At 37.6% G+C, this 23736-nt stretch overlaps 1 protein-coding gene across 3 annotated transcripts in view; it reads right to left on the bottom strand.

Moving 5' to 3' along the window:
• The window catches only part of DPP10 (dipeptidyl peptidase like 10), a 454002-nt gene that overhangs the window by 55288 nt on the left and 374978 nt on the right, over positions 1 to 23736 (bottom strand). For all 3 annotated transcript variants that reach the window (XM_042040820.1, XM_042040819.1, XM_042040821.1), the window contains exons 6-7: positions 9539 to 9591; positions 9357 to 9438 (exon numbers count right to left, since the gene is read on the bottom strand). In XM_042040820.1, coding sequence (XP_041896754.1) covers positions 9357 to 9438; positions 9539 to 9591 — 135 coding nt within the window. The remainder of the gene's footprint in view (positions 1 to 9356; positions 9439 to 9538; positions 9592 to 23736) is intronic.

The following is a 23736-nucleotide window of genomic DNA, read 5'->3' as shown; positions in this document are numbered from 1 at the left end:
TAGTGTAATATGCTATATAAATAAAATCACGTATAATATCTGGACTACGACCTAAGCAAAAAGCAGTCTCATAAATCCGCTGCACAGATCACAGTAAGCCTGCCTTGCCCCCAAGCTTGAGGTCTGGATCTGCTGCTTCCTCCCATGGAGCTGCCTGCAGAGCTTTGCTGGCTGCAGCACTGTGCAAAATGTCACTGAGGACTGGGCTGCTCAGCCCTTTGATCTTCATCTAAGTGATGTGAAGAACGGACTTACCCAAAACCAGTGCATGCTCAGGAACTCACACTCCTCCTTCCTCACACTTGCTGATCGCTTCTGACTAATGAGCCAGCATGGAGCTTATAATAAAATCATAATCTGTCCTTACCATAGAATCTTTTAAAATGATCTCTGGTATTTCAGGCTCATCTCACACTGATATCAAGCATTCAATTATGCCCAGACTGATCAATCCGTAACAAGCTAAAGTGAAACATTTTCAACCTAGTTACTCCAGAAGAAAAAAAAAAGCAATGTTGGGAGACAGAAAAATATCTAAGGAACCTGTAAGAGCTTGGTATCAGAGGAGAAATCTTCTGTTTTCTTTGACAAGATGCAAGAAAGTAGCATTCTAACAAGCAAGGACAAAAGTAAAAGGATACAGAATTGAAAATTCTGAGCTGTAAAGTCATATTTACATTGTCTACTATTCTTAGGATGGTGGGCAATCCCTGAGGTGACAAATCCCTGTCATTTGTATGCAATACAATAGACCAGGGTGCCTCTGAGTATCTCCTACATGAGAAACCCAAGCAGAGCTGAACACAAAGCTTTGTCCTTTCAGCTGCTATTGCTGACCCAGCCCATCTTGCTGTATGGGCACGTGCCTTCGTCTCCCCACTGCACACAGGGTTCAAGCTGCCAGCTGTCTTTACGATGGGCCAAAATTTTAGTGGATGACATCCACCTGTACAGACTCCACACAGCACATTCAATGCAAGAAACAGAGCTGGTCTTAAAATACCTCATTAGGAATGAGACAAAGAGGAATTTTTGACTAGCTCTTATAACAGCCCATCTGTTTGGGACAGTTCAGAGTCTGGCAAACAACACTTAAAAGTAACTATTTGCTTTCCTTCCACACAAACATTTTCCCTTTTATTTCTGTAAATGCACTGTCACCTGCCATAAATGGTGAAGGAAATCAGTGCTTTGTTTTCTCTTAGATATCAACAGTACACCTGACTTTTTAATCCTTATTCTGCAGGCCTTGGAGCTGCCAGTGGAGATACACTTCCACAACTACACATCCACAGTTCTTTGCATTTCACTGTCTGGCCCAGGCTGAGTGAACATGAAAGCCTAAGTCTGTAACACAGTGCAGAAAACACAGTGCAGAAAAAGTTTAATCAGCTCTGATCCTTCAGCACAAACACAGTGGGGTTGTCATAACCCCACTGCAGGGAAAAAAGAAACATACAAGGACATTTATGGGTTGATGATGATGGAATTTAATGTCTCTTCTTCAAGAGGAACTTGGCTAAAATAGAGAAAGCCAGGAGAGCTGAGCATGGCCAGAGTTGTTAAACCTTGACGAGAGGACAGTCACTATCACTTCCACTGACAGAAACCTGCCTCTATTTGTGATGCACGTTATGTGCCAAACAAGAAAATCAATTTTAACATACAGCAAACAGAACATTTTCATAGAAAATGTGAAGGAACCCTCCCACAGAGCATGAGTTCAGGGGGGTTTGTGTCAAGCTGGTTTTGTCCCTTTAGCTTGTTCCTAGCAGAACTCTGTAGGCACTGGTACAATCAAAGAGACTCCAAAGTCTTTTACAAGTCCTCTGCCAAACACTTTACAAAAGGTAAATAAAATTTGTGTTTACAATTGATAGAACAACCTCTCCAAAGAACCTGAACCAGAAAGGCATTCGAAATCTTCAAACTCTTCTGTTTCGACATTTTGGTGCCTTACCATAGTGAATTTTCCTCTTCCTTTTCCAAGGTGTTAAGGAGAATAGAGTATAGCTGCTTTCTTGGGTTTTTTAACCTTTTTTTTGTTATCTGACAATTAAAAGTGCCATTTACATTACATTGCTAAAAGATAGATATGACAAATTTTCTACCCCATCCTGTGGTGTATCATAGCCTTTTTTTTTTAATCAACAAATACAAAGTGACTACATAATTATATGGTCCATGGACACAGGTAAGCATGCAGTGGTTTTGGGCAGGATTTTGGAGTTATATAGAAATACAGTCCGTAATAAAACCCACTCTTTTCCAAATCCAGTTTAGCTAAGGATTCTATTAGATCCTCACCTCTGCTTCACAGTTTTTATGGGCGGATATTTCCGAAGAACTTTAGACTTCTGAAATACAATTTTCATGTTTCTGCATTACAGAAAGCCACACATTTTTCACCCAAGAAGCACAGCAGTCCTATTTTATGAGCCATTGGACTTGCAGTTAATATTAGCTAACAGACGGAAGTGCGAATATTCAGATATGCTTTGTTACACATGAACATGTTGAACAACATGATGAGAGGTGCACATTGCTGTTTTCATTGCTCCCTGCAGTCTGCTGCATGGAAAAGTCCTGATGACTGCTCCTATCAAACGTGTGTGGCTGTGCTTCTTTGCCTGTGTCTTTGTGGCACTGTGTGAAAATATATATATATACACACACACACACCCCCAGAACAGTAACCATGTGAAGAAATAATTTGAGTTTTAGCACAATGATATATCAAATTTCCAATATATTTGCTTCTGGATGAAAAAAATGCATTGCTTGTGTGTAGGGCTTCCATACTGACTCAAATATTAGCTGCATGCTAGATCAATGATAACAGAATAAAAATCTGGGAGAAGAAACATATTTTATCTCCCCTCTTGATTTATTCACTGTAAAGCTGCTGGGCCTTTTACTGTTCCACATGAGAAACAGTACTAGAGGAATAACACTCCTATAAAACATATGATTTTCTCATTATTTCTTCACCTCTTTCAGATACAGCCAAGTGGCTATTCTCACAAAGGGCCAGCAATACCTAATCCTTAATACTCATAATTTTAAGTTACCTTTGATACCAGAATATGTTTGTTGTATTTCACTAACCAAATTGATGACGAAACTTCTTTGCTCAACTTAGCCTTGCTCCATTTATAATATTCCATTTATAATGCTGTAGTGGTCTCCAGAGCTCACAAAATTTTTATTGAATATATCCAGTCTTCATAAGTAAAACTCTTAATTTTTCCTGTTTTGCCAAACTGCCTGCGTTTTCTGGCTGCATTCTCCATTCCTCTTTTCTGAGATGGGAAACAAAGCTTTAAGGTGGAGCATCACTTTTGGAACCAGAGAACATGCATTAAATGCTCCTCCTATCCATATTTAAGTGGAGTGAGCACCCAGAAATTGATAATGGAAAATGTAAACTAGTTCAGTAGAATACCTTCAGAGAAACTCATAATATTTTCTTTTCTTTGAAGAATGGTTTGAATCAAATAATTTAAATGAAAAGGAAAAAAACATTTAGCTTTTACGATGATAGTTTGAAAAATCCAAGAGAAAAATCCCACATGTAGCAGCAGCTTTGGAGGAAGACAGTTTAACAAAGTCTTTTAGGTAACTAATTCTTCTGTCAACTCAGGTGGGTGGGCAATGCTCAACCACAGCTCCCCTCCCTCAGAGAAACATCCTCAGTAGGACAAAGGACCTCCAAACGTGCTTTGAACTACCAAAGTTTGGTAATTGAACCCCTCATACATTTTAAATGAGGTATCATACCTGAAGTTAATGTCACATTGAAGGGTTCTTGTTTATTTCTAGTTTTCAGAATAAATTCAAGCAGACATTTTCCTCTCAGTTTCACTGCCATTTGCCTCATTAGCATAGTCATTAAAAGGAAAGATGAAATAAAGCCTTGACATTTCCATATGTGATTTTAAGTTACTCATCTAAAATACAGTAAGTCAAAAGAGCAGAAGACTTTGCAGATAAAAACAGCAGAGGAAATATATTTATTTAGGACTTAATTAGCATTAATTAATGTACTTCATTTGCATATGCAAGTGTTCTTGCCAGGAGGGGGTGCCAAGTACCCACAGCACTAATTATGCAAAAAGAAAACACACGGCAAATATTTTACAAAAGATAAATTACCATTTTTTATAGCAGTTGTACATTACCTTGATAGACCAAACAGTAAATGGAGCTTTCAGCAACTAATGGCTGTTAAAGCATGTGTTCAGCTAGGTACCTGTCCTAGAACAATCCTGCTAATTCCTCATTTACTAAATTAGTCCAGTGCTTATCTGGGTACTTGGAAAATAATACAACATCAAAGAACTTTGCTACTGCAGTATTTGTCTTACCTAAAACAGTCTTTGAAAGCCATTGAAAAAAAAGGCTAAAATTTTGACGAAAGGCAATTGTAAGGTAATGTCATTTTAATCCATCAATTCAATAGTCTGAGAGATTATTTGCATTTTTGTGGGGCAATAGGTATTGATGGGGGGGTGAAGGGAAATTGAACCCCCAAACATGACAAAAGGGTAAAGGTAAGATGACTGATCACAAAGCAAAAGGGCAGAGAGTTCTTGAAATGGTATATTTATTAACAGCAATTAAAGCAGATTTTGCTCTGGTTTATTTCTGGGTTTGTTTGTATGCTGGTTTTAAGGTAGTTTTAATACAAATGAGGTCCTCTTTCACTGGATCTTTTTCATTCTCTATTTAAAAGTTTCAGCTTCTAAGATCTATTATTTGTGAGTAACCTTTATTTTTTTGTTGTTTTTTTGGAAGATGAGGGCAACTTCTAGATTTCTAATATTTGAAGTACTTTCTAAAAATTGATTGGAACATCCTGAATCCACAATTCAGCTACAGTCACCAAATTTTTCTTTGTGTATACAGCCTAATAGGTGATTCTACTCAATGATGACCTAAATTACAATAAAGCATAGTAAAAGCTCATCTTCAGTCCTACCATTTGATAGTGCTTATATTTTGTTGGTAGCATCAATTTTTGACAAAGCCTCTAAAAAATAATTTTCTTTGGTATTCTGGATAGTTTTACTATTTTCTTGATTTCTCTTTGGTTAAAATATATATTAATTTATGCACAGATATTAATCTGTAAATCAACAGATCATTATTTATGCTGATACATCAAAGTATGTAACTCAAACTCCCTTCAGAACCACTTAATATATTCAAAAGGAAAGCGAGCTTACTGCAATAAATAACATAAAAACATCTATTATAAATACAAAGGCAAAATGACTTGCATGGATATATGTTCATAGAATAACGTGAAAGAAAGTATTTTATACAAAATAATCAACATATACGACCACCAAGGCAGGGAATAAAAAAAAGTGTAATTTTTAAGAAAAAGCCATGTCAAACTGAACAACTTCTAACCATGCTCCACTGGGAGCCACTTGAAGTAGCCCACCCAACAACTGATCAGAAGAACTATTTGTATCACAAGGAGCACTGCAGAAGAACATGACAGCTTAAATACAACACTGCAAACACTGGAGACATCTCCAGCCTGAAGTTTTATATCCAGGCTCCTACTGCAATACATCCCCATAGGCAGATCCAGAGTTGTCTCTCCTGTGTCAGACACAAGCCAGGTCCAGCACAAACACATGAAAACCTTTGCTACAAACTACTGGAGGAGATAAGGCTCAAGAAGGCAGAGCACTGGATAAAAAACTGGGTATTTCAACAACAGAGGCCCTTTAGAAACCCCAAACCATTCTTCTTCTCAGTAAAGCCTTCCCACCAGGTATGGGATATCTCTTTCTCAGCCACAAGTAGTGAGGTCTCTAATCAATAAACTGGAGGCAGAAAAATGTTGATGAAACAAATTAGATCTCTAGTTGGGCTGGTTTGTCTTTCCTGGAATTACTTAATGCTGCAGTGATGGATTCTATGGAGGCGAGGTAAAGAGATAATCAACTAATGACTCGCACAATTTTAATCAAACATGAGTAACATTTGGCAAATACATAAACAGCTCCCTAACATACTATGACCCAGAAATGGTATTTTAGATCTGGCACATTTCTAACACAGTTAAAAGGCAGCATTTTAAAGTGTGTCCTTGAAAGCAGTTCTTGTTTTAAGAGCTATGTGACCTTAAGATACATTAATTCATTAGATAAAAGTTTCTTCACCCCAATGGCAAACATTTTCAATTTCACCACCAAAATGTCATGACTCAAACAGCAGATGTTTCTTGGAGCTTTCCTTTTAATCATTACAAAACCATCTACTCTAGGTAAATAGCAAGAAACTGAAATAACTTGCAACCACTGTGGTAGCTTGAAAACAATGGTACTGTGGCTCAGCCACCTGGCATCTGAGATGAACCTACCTCTGTTCTTCACTAGCCACATGGGGCATACTGGCCCATTAGACAGCCCCAGAAATTATTCTGAACAGTAAACTGAGACTGATACATGCTTTCCACAAGGAGGCAAAGTATTGCATATACTCGATTTCACTGCAGCCATATCCCTCCTCTGTGCAATAAGCAGTTCATGGCTTCATACATATTTTCCTTCCTGTTTTTTCCCCCTCATATCCGTATATTATCTGTTTGAACATCTTGCCAATTCCTCCTCATTGGAAGAATTTAAGATAACTATGTAGGCTGCACTGTTACTGAGATCTTCTGCAGAACCATGGACTGGAAACATCTTATTTTATACACTATAGCCTAACTATTGAGAATAGTTGATCCAAGTCCATGTGTCATCCCTCCATATTTTGGATTTAATCCAGGACTTTCCAAATACTTATAGTGTAAAGCTGGGATCTTGGGCTCAGTATGGCCTCATGTTTCACATTTTGTGCTAATTTTGCTGACCAGTCCTGGCTATAATATTGCTATTCATTTCTGCACCACAGATGGGAAGGTGCTATTCCCCTTCACGTTAGAGAACTACATACACTCTGTCTCTGTGATGGCACATAGCACATGTCATGGCTCGTTCTACATTAAATTTTTGTATATAAAATGAATTTATTCTCCAACTGTACTCCACTTGTAAGAACAGTTGTAATGAATGGCTCTTAGGGATCACCCAGGTTAATACACCATGATTATTTTATTTAGAGTAAGTATTTCACTGCTTGTTTTACTCATGAATTATCACTGTTTCCTTATTCCATGGAAAAGACATGTAAGTTTTGTTCAAGAAGGTAAACCACTCACAGTGTGTATGGCAGCACAGATCCATGAGACTGCAGCTTTGTTTGCACCCGGGTACATACCATCGATAGCTACTGACAGATTTTCACCATTTGGTCTCTCTCTTTCACCTTCCTCTGTGCCCTGTTTCATTGCTGGTTGCTTCCTGTACTATTTTACTCAAAACCACTAATATAGTGTTTGTTCTAATGACAAATTTTGTAACAGAACCATTGTGGCAATGCCTCAGGCACACATCTTTCCTGTGCCTAACCTGTTCTGCTGGAATGAACTCTCCGTCCTGCTTCTGCTGGAGGCAGATGTTCCTTTGGACAGCAGCAAAACCCATTATTCACAACAGTCTTTATTCATTCATGCTCCTTCTACATTTTTGGCTTGCTGCTGAAGTGGGAGGGCAATGCAGCAAGGCACTTCTGTCACTTTGGAAACCTCCTTTCACCACATGAATGGCTTCAAGAGGACATGCTTCTAATTGGCAATTCCTAAAGTCACCTTCAGTAGGCTGTTCCTGCAGGTGTACATCTCTATGGCAACACTCGGTGTCATTCAGAGTGCACAGAAGATTTTGTGTTCAAAGTTATTATTTCCTAATTCTGCAGACCATATGGCACCATAAAACCCAGAGCAGAGCAGATATTTTTAAAGCATGACATTAACTTTACTAGGGGGCATTAACGAAGATGAGTAATGTTATCCTCACTCAAGTATGAATTATGCCAATGTTTTCAAATTTGGATGGTTAAGGTTGTACCTAAAATGATTGCACTTTTTTTTGCAGGTCTGAGATGTAATAGGAGTCCACCTGTGCCTGTATCCGAAAGTATCCATACATATTTACAGAATGACATTTTAAGCAAAACACACAAAGATAGCATTATTCTGATTTATTCTTCTGAGGTTTACAATCGGCAAGTCTGACCCTGTTCTTATGAGACATCTAAGGAAAAGGAAAAGATATTTTCTCAGTAATCACTGCACTTAATTTTAGTTCTACTTTAGATTTCTGATCAGAGGTACAGCACAGACAAATCTTACGTACTGCAATTTAATTAAAATACTCCTTAAATCTGTTCACTTTTGCAAATGCTTCTCCTTTCTGCTATCACCTATATGGTTTGCCACATTCCCTAATGCTGCCTGGTAAATAACCTATGTATTTATTACCATTAGTCCTGTCACCATGTTCTCTCTCATTATTAATAAATTAATGTGGTTAATTATTAAAACATACCAAGCATGTTCCAATTACTTTTTCTCACCTGCCTCCACTTCCTTAATGCAATACATTCCAACCAGAAACATTTTTTACTTTCCAATCATCTTGATGAATGATATAAAGCAACAGGGTGTATTCTTTAGACATTCGGCTTACAGCCTCTCTGCATGACCAAGCTGGATGTGCAAGGAGGCCCTGGGATCATGCCTGGGGGCATTAATGAGCTTATTAGAACACTGTAACAAGGATTATCTGAATTTTTTATGCAGAACTGAAGACTTAATCAGTCTCTTGCCTTCAACTACCAATACAGGTCAGCTTAAAATCATTGCTGTTCTAAAACCACAATTATTTTCTTCTCATATTGATGTTGGTCACGATGATCATGGATGATTTATGTTCATTAAAAATGGTAAAACTTCTGGAAAAAAAAAAGGATACATGAAACATAGCATCTCTTGTTTTATTATTATGAATTCAATGCAGCACAGCTGACCTTGGCAGTAATTTTCATACTGAAATGAAAACACCACTTTTCATGAATCCATCACATCACATTTGGATGTTAAGCTTTTGCCCAGTTTTCATTGATATTGCACTTGAAAGAAAACTTCTCTTCACCTTTAACTTTCCTTCCCACATAGCAGTAGCCATAAATATGGTTACCCTGAAAATCACCTGAGCGCATATTTAGACGAAGACGTGATTCTTTCAGCAATTGTACAATTTGCTTATGGGGGGTCAGACTGGAAAGACATATTTTTAATAAAAAATAAACAAATAAATACAGCTCTCCTAAAAGCTGTAATAGGACCATACTAGCATAGTGCAGAAATATATAATGCAATTTATCTTAAGGCTTTCAGTATTGTTTTTACCTCAATCTGGAGTCCATACATTTTTAATGACTGTGCTTACCAGCTGCTGTCCGTGAACGCCCCAGGCTGCATACTGTAAAACTGAATCCTCTACTTCTGGAGGGTTTAACTCCCAAACTTCCCTTGAAAAAAGGGAAACATTTTTTACTTGAACACATTGGCATCACCTCATGCATAGAGCCACTGACAATGACATGGTATGGAAAAAACAATGTGACCTACCTTGTGTGTATGTTATAAATCACATATGAAGCTGTGTAAGAATAATGAAAAACCTGTTAAAAAAAAGAAAAAGAGAGAAAGTAAAGAATTACAAGAGAAAATACAGGATTAAATACAGACTACCATGAGGGCAGTCACAGTCTTTCAATCCCTGTAAACATCAGTACCTTTATGACTGAAAGAATGTTTTACTGAATTAATTATAACCAACAGACCTGAACCAGGTTTTGAAAGCTGTAGGAAGGTCACACATATTCATCTGTTAATTTAACCAGACACTTTATCAGTACAACAACTGCACAGAAAATGTCCCAATCATAAAAATCTGTAAAATCTGTTAAAAAAACCAAAACCAAAAAACACACCCCCCCAAAACGAAAAAACCCTCCAAGAACATACATTAGGAAAAAAGAACCACTTTTTTTCTGTATTTCTTCATCAAGCTGTGTCAAAATGATTGCACAGGCATCACAGTTATTCTACTTGAAATGCAGACCAATAGAGGGTCATATGGTATTGCTGTCACCACCTGCTGTGGACAGCCTGAAGGACCTCCTGGGTATGGCTCACAGAACAGAAAATCTCTGTACATAGTGGGGCTCTGTTCGCTGTGGCTTTCATTAAATATGTTTTGGTCTAATTTTGGTTGACTTCCTTTGTTTTTCAGGAAAAGTTTGTTGAAGGTTTTTTGTCATTTTGCGTAAAACAAAGAACTATTTTTCAGTAAACCTTTCTCATTCAACAGCAAGTTAGCAGTGACTTCTGGATTCAAAACCTGTAGGATTCTCCAAATGGAACAGAAAAGCAATTACAGTGTGTCATCTGATGGACCACCACACCAAAGAGCTCAAACCAAAGCAAACTATTACACATTCTCTCTAGTCAAACATTAGTCTTTACACAGATAGTGAATAATACACATTTTGCTCTCTTCCAGGCTTGAGTGATTGGTTTTTACCTAGCTCATTTTCTGCCTCTATGTCCTGCATCATGAAAGTAGCATAATTCCATAGTGTTAGTTTTAATATAATTTGAAATTACTTCATGGTCTTGGAATATAAAATATATTTGCAACTAATTATTACTGAACTAAGCAAAACTCTTCTTTTTAATGTAAACTTCTGTTAGAAAGAAACATTAGATGACATCCACTAGACTTACTGCAGCTTCATGTCTACAGTTACAGCATGTCTGCTTGGCACATGAAGGATTTATCTCTGGACAGGCTCATCCCAGTTAGATGGGGACAGACATAGCTGTAAAGCCAAAACCTTGCCATGGATACATGTGTTGGGAACTCTTTAGGTTATAGTTTCTACACGGGGAACCTTTCAGTATCTCCTTCAAAGAGAACAGGCAAAGGGGGATCCTACATGGACAGAGACACTGGAATTTGTCACTATGGCACATGAGAGGGTTTCAGAGGTTGATATTTTGTCTGTAGGCCATTCAGTAACAGAGCCATCTGAAACATCCTTCCACTGACTCCCTTTTTATCATTAGTTCCCTGCCAAAACATGCCAAGAATTTAGCATGTCCTAAATCCTTGCTGGCTGATGCAGCAAGAATCCCACAAAGGTCTCTAAGATTAGTAACTCTGTGCAACAGCTGGATACCCCTTCTATAAAATTTCCCTTTGAGACAAAAATAATTTCCATTTTCCAAGTGTATTGTGTTTAACATCAAAACTGTTGCTTCAGTAAGATTCATACATATATAAGTAAGTATGCCCCAAATGTTTTTTGTATTTTATACTTTATATTACAGCTTAAGATAAAATCATGCAAGGTACCAGCCTCTTCTGAGAAGTGTGACTGAAACAGAGACAAATGGTTAAATCATGGTGGTTTCTGCACAGGATGTGCACTGCCAGAGGTTACCTAGAGGGGCACTTGCCAGCAGCTTTTAAAGGCCAGTTACAAAGAAGAGAAATGGGTCTCTTGCCCTCGCAGGAAAAGGGAAAATTGTATCAAAGATAATGTGTGCAGGGCTGATAAATATTTAGAATAGAAATATTTAAAAAGTAAATTATTAGACAATATATTTCAAGAAGAAATGCTAAACTAATGTCATTCTGACAGCTCAAACAGAAAATATGCTGTAACAACAAGAACAACACTTCATATGTCATGTGGAAACGTTCCTCACGCTTTGTGTAACATTTCTGTCTAAACATTTATGCAGAAACATTAATATCTGTGTTCCAAGTTGAAGGAGCTCCACTTCCAATGGAGACCAAGTGAAGTCACTTGCAGACAGGATGCTGACATTTTTCTCAAATTACTCATGTGAGTTTTAGTTCTTAACAGGAGCACCATGTATAAATTACAAGTACGAAGTCTCCTAAGTCATCTTGCTTGCGAGAGCCACACACTGAAACACAATCACTACTGAAATGAAATCAATAAAAAAGGATGTGGAAAATCTTTCTTTTTCTAGTCTGGCTCTTACAGAAAGTTCTTATGAAGCTCTTGTAGTTTTGTACAAAAGCTTAACCTGTTTGGCTTCTTCTTGCACAGAGCCGTCAGTGGCTGGGACACGCCTCTTCCTCATCACACGCCTCATCCATCATCATACAACATCTGGCACCACAGCAAGGAGTACCAGCAACCCTCAAAACACCAGGATCAAACCTCCCACATGGCCACCAGTTGTGTCCTCTGTGGAAGAGGCTTGGGGAATTACACCCTGCAACTCCTGTTTTGTAGGAGGTGCGCTATCAGAAAAAACCCTGGTAATTTATGCAAATAAAAAGATAAGAAGGCTGGCTACTGAGTGCAACATTCAAACCCAAAGTGCTATCATCCTATTCCAAAATGTTTTCAAACATTTCTTGTCCTCCTTGCCTTCTAACCGAGGTGCTATCAAAAGACTGAATGAAGACTAATATTTAAACATGGACATTGAATTGCTCCAATTGACTAAAAAAAGAGACATGAAACAGGAAAAGGGCGAAAGGTTGTAGTGAAAAATACTCCTACTAAGCACAGAGAGAATCAATTAATGAATATGGACACACAAAACATCTCTAAGAAGTGAAGCCATGTAGGAGAGCAAAGCCCTTTAAAATATTAAATGTATTACAGCAATTTCTGCACTGTCATATCAGCTGGGGGAAACAAAAAGAGGAAAACGGCCTGGTATAATTTATTAAAAGAATTATGCAAGTTAAAGTTGGGCACTGTGACGAGCCTTAACTCCTCAAGTGGCATGTATGATTGCTAGGGTTCAGGCCTTTCTGGCAAGTAAATAACTTGCCTGCTTCTATTAGGATAAGCTGGAAAATGTTCCCTGCAATGTTAAGAACTGTGAAAATGGCTTTTTAGATCAGACAGACAGTACACCACCCCCTCAATACAATTTATTTAATTTTTCTTTTGCCACAGAATGCAGTAGGTAACAACCACTGCATATTAAATATTTCTTCTGAATTCATTCTTTTACCAGCTTCGAAAGTGATGACAAGCTTTCATCTGGTGCTGCTCAACACTGAAAAAGTTAGCTGCATTTGTGTATGAAAAAAATGAAATTACAAAACTCCATTACAAAGGACCTAAAAGAAAAAGGTGACAAAAGTATTTCAAGACAAATTGCTCCAGTCAAAACGTATTGAAATAACAATCTATTACTCAGCTAACAGCCAACAATAAAAAACACACTTATCAATCATCATCTGAACTTTTAGATGACACATTTAGATGAAGGTGTGATTCTTTCAATGACTGAGTTCTGGATTTATATGTACCCTTTATTCTCTACCTTTTAAGGAATTATTTTTTCTTTCTACAGTTTCTGAAAATGAAATAATGCCGCGGAACTCAATGGAAAGCCCAACAACATGCAGGAAAACAGTGCCTTATGCACTCAGCCAAAACACATTCCACTAATTCTGCAATACATTCCAGAAAATATCCAGTTCACTGTCCTTGGGTAATTTGGAAAACATTTCTCAGCAGAACAGTGTTTTTGCTAAAAAGCTGCCAAGAAAACCTCAGTAGCACTATTTTTACAGTGTGATGAGAGCTCTCAGCTCCAGGGAAATGGAGGAGAGCTGATGACATTAGAACCTCACAGCACTATAATCTCAAAATGCTTGGGCATGCCAAACACCTTGATGCATCCTTTATCCATTTCCTGTATTATAAACCAATTACATTCTTTTGTGTGTTATTCATTTAGAGCAATAATGATGCCTCCTTGCTAGCACAGCTTTTTACGAGGTAGGGGAGTGACCGTCCCGTATTTTTGTTTTTACCCGGATTCCTGTAATCTGAACTCGTCTCTGCAGTTCCCAGGGCTGCTACACTCTGTAAATTCCCCTGTGAGATGTCCAGTAAGACATCTCACAGGGCATAAAAGCACTCAGTCTGAGCAAGAACAATAAAAGGTGAGAGTATATGAAATACATTGAAAACTTCAGCACCCGCAGTAACACTCTCAATTATTCCGAAGATTAACAGCCAAATGGGGTCCACATCTTGCACACAACATAGATATGCATCTATTTGTATTGTACATAGAAAATAAAAAAGATACTATTTAAAAGCCATGCCCTTCCCATTAGTTAAAAAAAAAAAGCAGCAGAGACTCATTAAATAACTGAAATTGCAGTGTTTGCCATTATTCTCATCCCACTTATCTCCAAACACATACCCTGATTTGGAAAGAGAGGCAGTTTCTTAGATAAGGTTCAAAACCATGCAGACCTCTCTGATTCATCAGTGAGGTATCAGATCTTTTATGGGTTAATTTACGCTTCTGATTCCATGAAAAACAAAATCTAGTATTTTAAGGGACTACTAGTCTGAATGAAAAATTATTATACTCTTGCTCTATGAGCTAAAGAATTTAATCAGAATTGAAAGCAGAATTATCAACCTTAGCTGTGTAAGGTTTTAACTCCTGCAATATATGGATGCCTCCCAAACAGTATTACTCATAAAAAGAGAAAGATCAAAAAACTGCTTTTATTGCTTCACAGGCACAAGTCAATTATTAGGCAGTTCAAAGCTATGAGAGAATCTGACCTGGAAAAGGTTTTCTGTGCCTGAAAGCTTTTCTGTTTTTTTCAGCTACATCAGTTGGCCTAATAAAAGATATTACCTCTTCCCACAAATCTTGTCTCAGTTATCTCTTCAGGCCACCACATCTATAACAACAATGTTAGGGAAAAAGAAGCATTCCTATGCCCCCCTGAAGAAAAAAGGACTACCTAAAACTAAAAGTGATCCTTCCTAATTAATAACCTCCATTACAATACATATCACAAAATGCACGTGAACCCAGAAATCAGGGGACAGGACACAGTGAAGCAGGGAAGTAAACAGGAATACATCTTGCCAAGGACACTCACTTCTGCATTCATCCGTGGCCCCTGCTCACTTCTGAAACCTTTCATAATACATTAGTAAAATGGTCTGGCACGTTTCCAAACTGCCTCGGTGGGTGCCAGCCACAGGAGCTACTGGCTGTCATGCAGAGTGTGAAAAACAGCAACATGAGTAGGATTCTGCCTTTATCCTCTTTTCTACAGTTGAATTAAGCATTTGAAGAATTACCGAGAAATCTACTTACGCTGAAAACTGAACCAAAAGCTTTTGCTGTGGTAAAGTGATTAGAAGGCCGAGCAAAAAGTAACCAATCATTCATCTGCCATTCATGCAATGAAGTACCCACACAAAATGACACACAGAGTCTCACTCAAAAATCAAAAATTTTAAGAAACCTCCACTAAAGGCTCAAAAATACAATTTAGAAAAAGAAATGCAAACATATAATGATTCCTATTTTGCCTTTAGGATAAAAGTACCTTGGAACAAAAATGGAACCTGCAGAATGTGCCATGAGCTAAAAATAATGAGCAAGAACCAGATGCAGAGTGGAGAGAATATGAGGGGACATCATGAAGCACAGGAGGGTTATGGAGATCTTTTGAAGGGATTACTGATATAAATACAGTGTGCTTGTGGCCAGAAGAAACAACTGTACTATATAGTTTTTGTATGCTAATGTATATTCAAGTTCACTCCCCATACAAAAACCACAGCCTATACAAATTATACAAAGTCTATGTGTACTAGTTATAAAGATTATGCAAATAATTATTGAAATTATTTCTCCTCTAGTTACTGATATTTTACTATCAATTTTGCTCAGGCAATACTGGTTTAATTCTGATTTCCAGCAATGAAAATGAGAAAAGGCTTTGAGCAGGTCTTTAATGTCATATACAAACTCCTTAATCTGCTACACGTTTGGAGAACACCCGATTATTTGTGTCTGAACTTCCCTCTTTGTGGGAAGTCTGCTGAAAGCAAATGAGTTACAGTAGGAGGGGGCCAGTCTTTGCTTTATGCTATCAGGATTCCAAGCAGCAACTTCTTGCTCACCAAAAAAAACCAGATTAACATTCACACAACCAACTCCTATTCCTCATTTCCTTTTTATGAGTTTTAAGACACGTGACCTTGCTGGGACTGCAGTGCAAAGAGAATGGAATCAGTATCTAATGTGCTGATCACAAAACAATAAAAAAGATCTATTCCTTTCTTATCTTTGTATTGCAAGATGTTCAGCACCCCGTTAGTAAAAGCTGTGAGGGAGTTAATAAGATTAAATTAGGAGCAGCATGACTACTGCCAAAGGCAAAGCACAGCTGCTGGATGAAACGTCCATCCATTTTGCAATTTATGTGCTAAATAAATTAATAATGGTATCACAACATTATGGTGAAACCCAACTCTCTCTAAAACTCCATTATCATTCACCTCAAATGTTCCCCCTTTGCCTTCCCAGTCTGACTCCATGTGCTCTCCAGCATAGGAACTGCTGCTAAATGGGATTAAACAGCTAAATATGGCATGGCCACAGTTGGGTTTCATGTAACTGGTTCCTTGGGTGTGTAAAAAGCGAATAGAGAGCTCTGCAGCATTGAATTCTGAGCCACAGAGGGACATGAAACCACTGGATAACACCTGTGCTATCAGTGGAGACTTTGAACAACCACATACTATATCAATAAGTGACAGTCTCTGCATATCCATGAGAATAATATTGATTAAAGATTGGAATTCTGATGATTTCATGCCTTGGCAACAAACACAGTGAGACCTTAGACTGTGCACTCAAAGCTCAGCTCACTCTGGGATACACACCAGAAATGCTTCACACCATGCACCAGTGAAGTGGCACCTTTTGCTCTTGGAGCTGTAGTATTTCACTGGTCTTTTCCTGGTGTTAGAGTCAGTAAGTTAAGCCACATGAGTTAATGACTGATTTCATATTGATTACATCTGGGGGTAGAGACAGGCACAGAATTTAACTCCACAAATGGTGAAATCCACTAAATCTTTCCAGTTTACATTAATTTTAAACTGCAGATAATGATACATTAACTCATGGTTCATGCAGCCAGAAAGAGCTGACATAATTATTTTGTCTGACCTACTACATCTGAAACAAAGTTTATGGGATTTCTCATTTTAAATAGTATGATATGTTTTCTTCATCTGGTTTTAGAGTAAACTCTTAGAAACAGTCAACTGAAGAGTCTGTAATACTGAGATGATGAACTGCCACCCATCTGTAAATCCTATTATTTCTACCCAATTCTGGAAGCAAAAAAATATAAAATAGAGGTAAATTCTGCCAATATTAATGTCTAAATCTCTATATAGTCTTGCACAATTTTGACCCTTTTGGTGAAATATCTTGTTTCTGAAAACTCTATATAATTGCAGAGCTAATTTAAGATAGAGCTTGATGCATTTGAGCACTGAAGTTATATGACAAGGTTATAACTTTGAAAAGCATCATATTTATTTGTTTCAATCAGCATTGATTATTTCTCATGATTGATAAGAACCACTGCATATCATTGGTAGTAATTTATGGTTAGCATTAATACTTTGGGGTATGAAATATTGCCAGCCATAACAACTCTATGCTGCCAAACCAAAATAAATATAAAGGCGAGACATTTCGAGACACGTAATTTATCTGTAAGAAAAAAGGCTGTCAAGGAAGCCTAAACAAAAAAGCACCTCTAGAAAATCTGTTAGAGCCTCAACTGTTCACACATAATTTTTCAATAAGATTAATTATCTCAAGAAAAAGACATCAACTGCAGAATGTAAATTAAATCACAACCAATTAAACTCAGTTCATATAACGAAGAGTAACATGATACAAACCACAGTTCAGAGTAAATGCAGAAACTTCTTTTTCTTCTCCTACATCAACAGCTGATAGACCATCATTTGGATATGCAACTCAATCAGTTTTGAATATCTAATAACTTCAGATGAGTGAATTATTCAAGAAAGAATGCACTGCGCTGCCACTTCTGAAAGCCTCACATATCACTGTCATTTGAAATTCTATTAGTTACACTATCACATAAAATATGTTTCTTGAGTCTTGCATGAGATGACTTACGACAAAAATTTATGTGTTTTTTTCTGGCTTATACACCTGCAGCATTAAAAAAACAGGAACGACTTCCCTGAAATCATTGTTACATGACAGTGAAGCTGGTCAATCTCAAGCCTCAAGCATAATATGTGCATTTTTTTTGTACTGATACACAGGTAAGTGCACATCCTTTTCAAGCATATGCTCACACTCATATTCAGTGTGATCAAAATTTGGACTTTATGAGTATTTGGGGATTTACAGAAACTTCTGTTCTCCTGAACCGATTTGCAGGCAGCTTCATGGTGTGCATGTGTATTTTCATCTGGACAAGTGTAAAGAGAAACAAAAGATATAAATTCTGACAGCACAAGCAGAACTCTATCTCCATGGAAATATGAGACTGGTGAGGGTGCTTGCCTCTGGTCAGTGCAGCTGAGAATCCAAATCTGTCTTAGAAAAATATGCATTTAAGTACTTCAATATGCCTGACACTTTAGACAGTCTGATGTCTTTACAGGGTCCTATGGATTACCCATATCCCATACAAAAGGCATCCTCTACAGGGAATTTGGATTGAGTGCCTCCACACATACTCATCAAACTTTTAACTGAAAACAAAGTATGTTTTAAAACACTAATTCTTAAAGGCAAAGCTGCATTAAGTCTCCTCAGAGTGTTCTGAGATGGTTTAATTGCTCTTTGAGATACTGTGGAAGAATTAAGACTTGGTTTCATTTTCAGTTTTTCCATAGTGAGTCACATACTGTATTCACTCAAACAGATCGCTAAAGAGAAAATTGCCAAATGCAGAAGAAACACCACCTTGTTTTGAAGAGACACACTTCTACATGTTGTGATATTTACAAAAGTATGCATAAACTGATTAATGTGAAATACAATGCAAAAAAAAAAAAACAAACCCATGGTTAAAAAAGCTACTGAGAAAATATTTCCTAAATTAACATTCCATATAAATTAAATGTCCATGTTCTGAGCACAAAACTAAACAGAATTGAAGGAAGGAAATCAAAGCATGTGATGAGTCAATTTTGAAGTAAAGACTACAGTCTCAATATCTCTTTTTCTTCTCCAGACAATCTGACTCACTCAGGCAGCAGTTAGGCAGCAGATACCGGATGCTCTTCTGCTGTTTGCTTACAAATTGCATGAGAAGATTAAAAGACCCTGTGGAGCTGGAGAAAGGAGAAGCAATGAGATAAATGGCCTGTGGGTCTGAAGAAATGCAAAGGGAAAATGGAAAAGAAAACTGGGCTGAGGGAAGCAGATGGCTAAACCAGCAAGCATGCAAGATGAAAGAAGGAAGACAAAAAGACAGAGCTAAAAATATCAGGGTGGGAAAAAAGAGACACAATAAAAAGAAAGAACAAATCCAGAACAAAACAGAGCTGAGACCCTTAAAGGGCTGGAAATGGAGAGGATCAGATCAAAGGAGAACAGGCAGCAGGGAGGGAAAGCAGTAAGCAGACCTGCAGTGTGTGGGCATGGTGGCTGGAACACACAGGCTCAGGGAACTGATGAATGAATTCAGGCAGAGTAGACTGGCACCTAGAGCCTTTCTCTTTTGGAGGATTGAAAACATGAATGAAAAACGGTTTTCTAAGGAATCTGACAGTTCAGTACCTGAGTGCATGAACTACCTGCCTTTCACTGCCTTGGTTACCATCATCATTAATTGCTTAGTGCAGATATGACACGTGGAAAAGCAGGAATGCAGTGGGTGTTTCTCGTGATAAGTCCTCTTCTCTGCTAGTCTCCCACAGTGACATCAAGACACCTTTAATAGTAACTCTGGATGTTGGAGAGTCCAGGGGATCTTTGTATGCTACTGGGCGGGTTTTTTAACAGCATTAAATTCCTTATTTAGCCTTTTAGAGAGTTTTCATGATAAAATGACTGTTTCTCTTTTGACTATTTATCTGCCTGTAGGTTGAGCTATGAACAGCTTTTGCAACTACTTTCGAAACCCATGTATTTAAAACATATATTTACATGTTCCTGTACTGCAACCAAGCCTTTATGATTCCAAGCAACCACGATAGCCAGGATTCCAAGATCCCTCCACGACATTCTCTAGAAACCCTGTTTAAACTCTTCAAATAATTTGAACACTGCAATTTAGATTTCTCCCCTTCTTACATCAGTTCTGCACTGCAGTGTGAACTCCAGTATCTTCATGTTTTAAATACAGCATGAAAAGAAAACCTTTTCCATAGAAGTAAGTTCAGCAAGTATCACTACAGCTAAATTCCATCTTTAAACTTCCTTTTTGGTCATGCCCTATTCATCTCCCAAATCTCCATGATTTCTTTGGTGCTGCTGGCCCTGCTAACAGGCTTACACTGTTCCCCTTCTGTTCCACTACCATGTTACAAAACTGAGCAAAATATCACCTCCAGGTGCAGTTCCCAACAATTGAGCTCACAGCCAGTTATCCCCTCCAGCACTTCCCATTAGCAAGCCATGATGCTGCTTGCAGCCAACTAGGTCTACCTTCACTAATTTTCTCGTATTGTGCCATATTTCTGTGCTGGTCTCTGTTGTGGCCGTTTTATGATATTACAGTCCCTTTGATGGGGGTATCATGAAGTAGACTCCTGTAGCAAGTAAAAGACCTCTTCATGATGAAGTGATTAAAAGGTCATGATAAGAGAGCTATTCATTTAGTACAAGGGAGTACTTCATGGTGATCTCAAAGAAGCTGTAACAAAGTGATGAATACCTCACACCAAACTCGTCTCTCCAGGAAACATCTAATCTGGTGCTACATTTGCAGACAATAAATAGAATTATAAAGGCTAAATTTGTGCAGGTGGTTGACTGCCTTCACTGGAACATTAATTTATTGCCTAAGACCCCAGGCTAAACCTTTCACGCTCAAATACCTAAAAAGACTTGTCCTTACTTAAAAAGAACACAAAAATTGGATAATAAGGGGGCACCTCTTAATATTTCTCTAAAAAGTGGACTCAACCATTTGATCTGTTAGGTCTGTCACACTACCAGTGTTCCTCATAGCCTGAGATGGAAGCTTGGTTTAAAGAGTGATGTGCAACAAAGACAGCTTAAAACATTTCTCTGGGACAGTTACATAAAGGTCTAGTCTTTGCCACCTACTTCAAGGTATTTCAACTCTATGTATGTATATTAAAAGATCTTTCTTTCATTCTGTCTGTACCAAAGGAACTGCTAACTCTCATTTACAGAAATTCACTTATCCAACGCTCCTTTCAGCACTGTTGAGAGATGCCAATGCCAGCAGATTTATCTGCTTTCCCGACTGTCCTGTTGGCCTGGTCAGAGAAGAGGCAGTCAGGTAACATTTTGGTGATCAAGGAGCTAGGAGTGGGGCCAGTGCCTCTTCTGTGAGAAAGACGGGATGGTTTCCTCATGCATAATGCAGATGGCAGATACTCCTGCCATACACTGGCCTATGAGAAAAGGATTGTGAGACAGGATGGTTAAAATAGTTGAAAAACACACAGCCTGTTTTTGTCTTTGGACATTTGCTCTGGGATAAAGTTTTCAGCCACAGGATTATGTATTATTTCTTACACAGTGCCAACCATCCGCACTGATATCCACTTGCATGGTGGATTCAATTATGCCGTACACTGGTATTTCAAGGGAATTAAACTCTGCCTTAGCATTTTCGAAGCAATGACCTGGGTCAGGCTGACCCTTTTCCTTCAGGCTAAGTAATTTTACATTAATTGAAAGGCACAGGCTTCCCATGAAGGTACTTGTCCCTGCTTTAATGAGAAGCAGCAATTCCAGATTCCAGTGAAGGAGCTTGATAATTCACTGCCTTATTTCTCTGTTTTGCAGGGGAAGGTGGCTCATAGAGTGGAGGTGGTTGGGGGGGTTCTTTGCTTTTTTTTTTTTTTTTTTAAGAATCTGTGTTCGTCCTTCTCCTTTGTAGAATGTTCTTCCAAAACATTAGTTCTATTTTAAAAATAATTACTACTTTTGTTCTTGATGTTGAATATTTCCAAGAGAACTATTTTGTACTCTGATTGTACATAGAACATACCAGACTACTTCTTGAATTGCATCAGATATTAGTTCTTATAAAGAATGGAAAAACTTTTCCAGCTTCACTACATCAGGTTAAGGACTCAGCTGGATTTGTTCTTTTAACACCACTGTGGCCTACAAGTCAATTTTCAAAACCTCCTGACAGAGCATTTGCACATCTCCACAGCTTCTACTGTGATCCCAAAATGCCTGTGAGAAAGCTAGTGATTTCAGGGAAATACAAAAACATTGTTAGATAAACAAACCAGAACTTTCTATGATTTATTACACAGAACACTCATTTTGCAATGTTTTTTTGGTCAGCAGGTTTAATTTCAAATGTATTTATCATTGTACCTCCTGAGCTGAACATGATTATGAATGTGATCTTCAGAAGGATGTTTTTCTTTTCCAAGGCTCTTCCTCGGTGAATAAAACTAATTTTTTAAAAAAGCTCTGCCTTCATGAAAGGAAAAGACTTTTGACAGAAGAAATCATCTGTTAGGAAAATCTAGGTATTGATACAAACAGATTACTGCCTAATCCTGTTGACCACTCCCACCTTTGATGTGGATGTACTCTGAAAAGAGGTGACTAGGAAAATACTAATACTTTTAATAAAATAAAATACTTTCCATCTATGATGAAAATCTTTTCACTGATCTCTGTAAACTTTGTTCAGTTCATAAATGTGTGATTTGCATCCAGAAACAACTAAGTAGTCAATTTAAATATGCACTACTAATTATCCGACATATATGCTCACAGTATGTCATATATATACACACACACACATATATATATGCAAAGTGAAAACTGGAGATGTTCAGTTATTTGCATTCCTGAAGAGTTCTTCGTTCATGGAGATGAACTAAGTAATCAACAGCCCATGAGTGTAGGTTATAACTTCAGCAGAATATTTTATGCTGTAGCTCTCTTGCAGGGACAGCAATAACATCAAGGTTGTCTTGTGGCCATATTTGACATAATTTTAGTGCTTTCCCCACATAAAACATATGTGGGGAATAGACTCCTAAACTTTCTAAAGGTGGATGCATTTAGGTGTCAGATGAAGTCAATGAGATGCACACCTCCAGCATGATTCTTAAAGACCATCTCTGGTGCTGCATCTTTAGGCATTCAAATACCTGTGTGACATATAAGACCACAGAAGTTGTTGTCTTTACCCTTTCCACATGCACTAAAGCCATTCCAATCAAAACAATGAAATTCAAGAGATTTTACATCAAATACCTACATAAAGTGCTTATATTCCTCTCACATAGTCAAGCGGAGCAAATTCCATAATATAACCACTTATTTGATATTTAATTCATGTTCTTTGTAATTTGGTGTGCAGAATTAAATGATTAAACCTAAAATGATTCTGTACATAATGAGTAAAAACAGATCAATTATTTTTCTAATTCAAGTAGTGGGGGTTATAAAATTGTTTAAGTACCTTTAATACAAGAAACTACCTAGTAAAATTCACATTTGTGTCCTTTTAAAAATAATAACGACTTGAATCAAATTGGGCTGCTCAGGTTTTTAACTAAGCAGCGGCTATTTGATTATAATCCACTGGCCAGGTTCTCAATTGCTGTAATGTTTTCTAATCTCTGTTCACTACTGCACTATGTCCATTTTGAACATCTACATCCTCTTTGAAAATATTTTTGTCTTTTGGTTTTGTTTCATTTTTTTTTGGTTTTTTTTAATGCAGTTTATTTTTCATAAGAGATCCA

This window comes from Corvus kubaryi, unplaced genomic scaffold (genome assembly GCF_017639235.1).
Source record: "Corvus kubaryi isolate FWS band 111438036 unplaced genomic scaffold, C.kubaryi_AGA036_p1.0 37396, whole genome shotgun sequence".
Lineage (NCBI taxonomy): Eukaryota > Metazoa > Chordata > Aves > Passeriformes > Corvidae > Corvus > Corvus kubaryi.
Note: the sequence above shows the minus strand (reverse complement) of the source record. Positions and strands in the feature narration are given on the sequence as shown.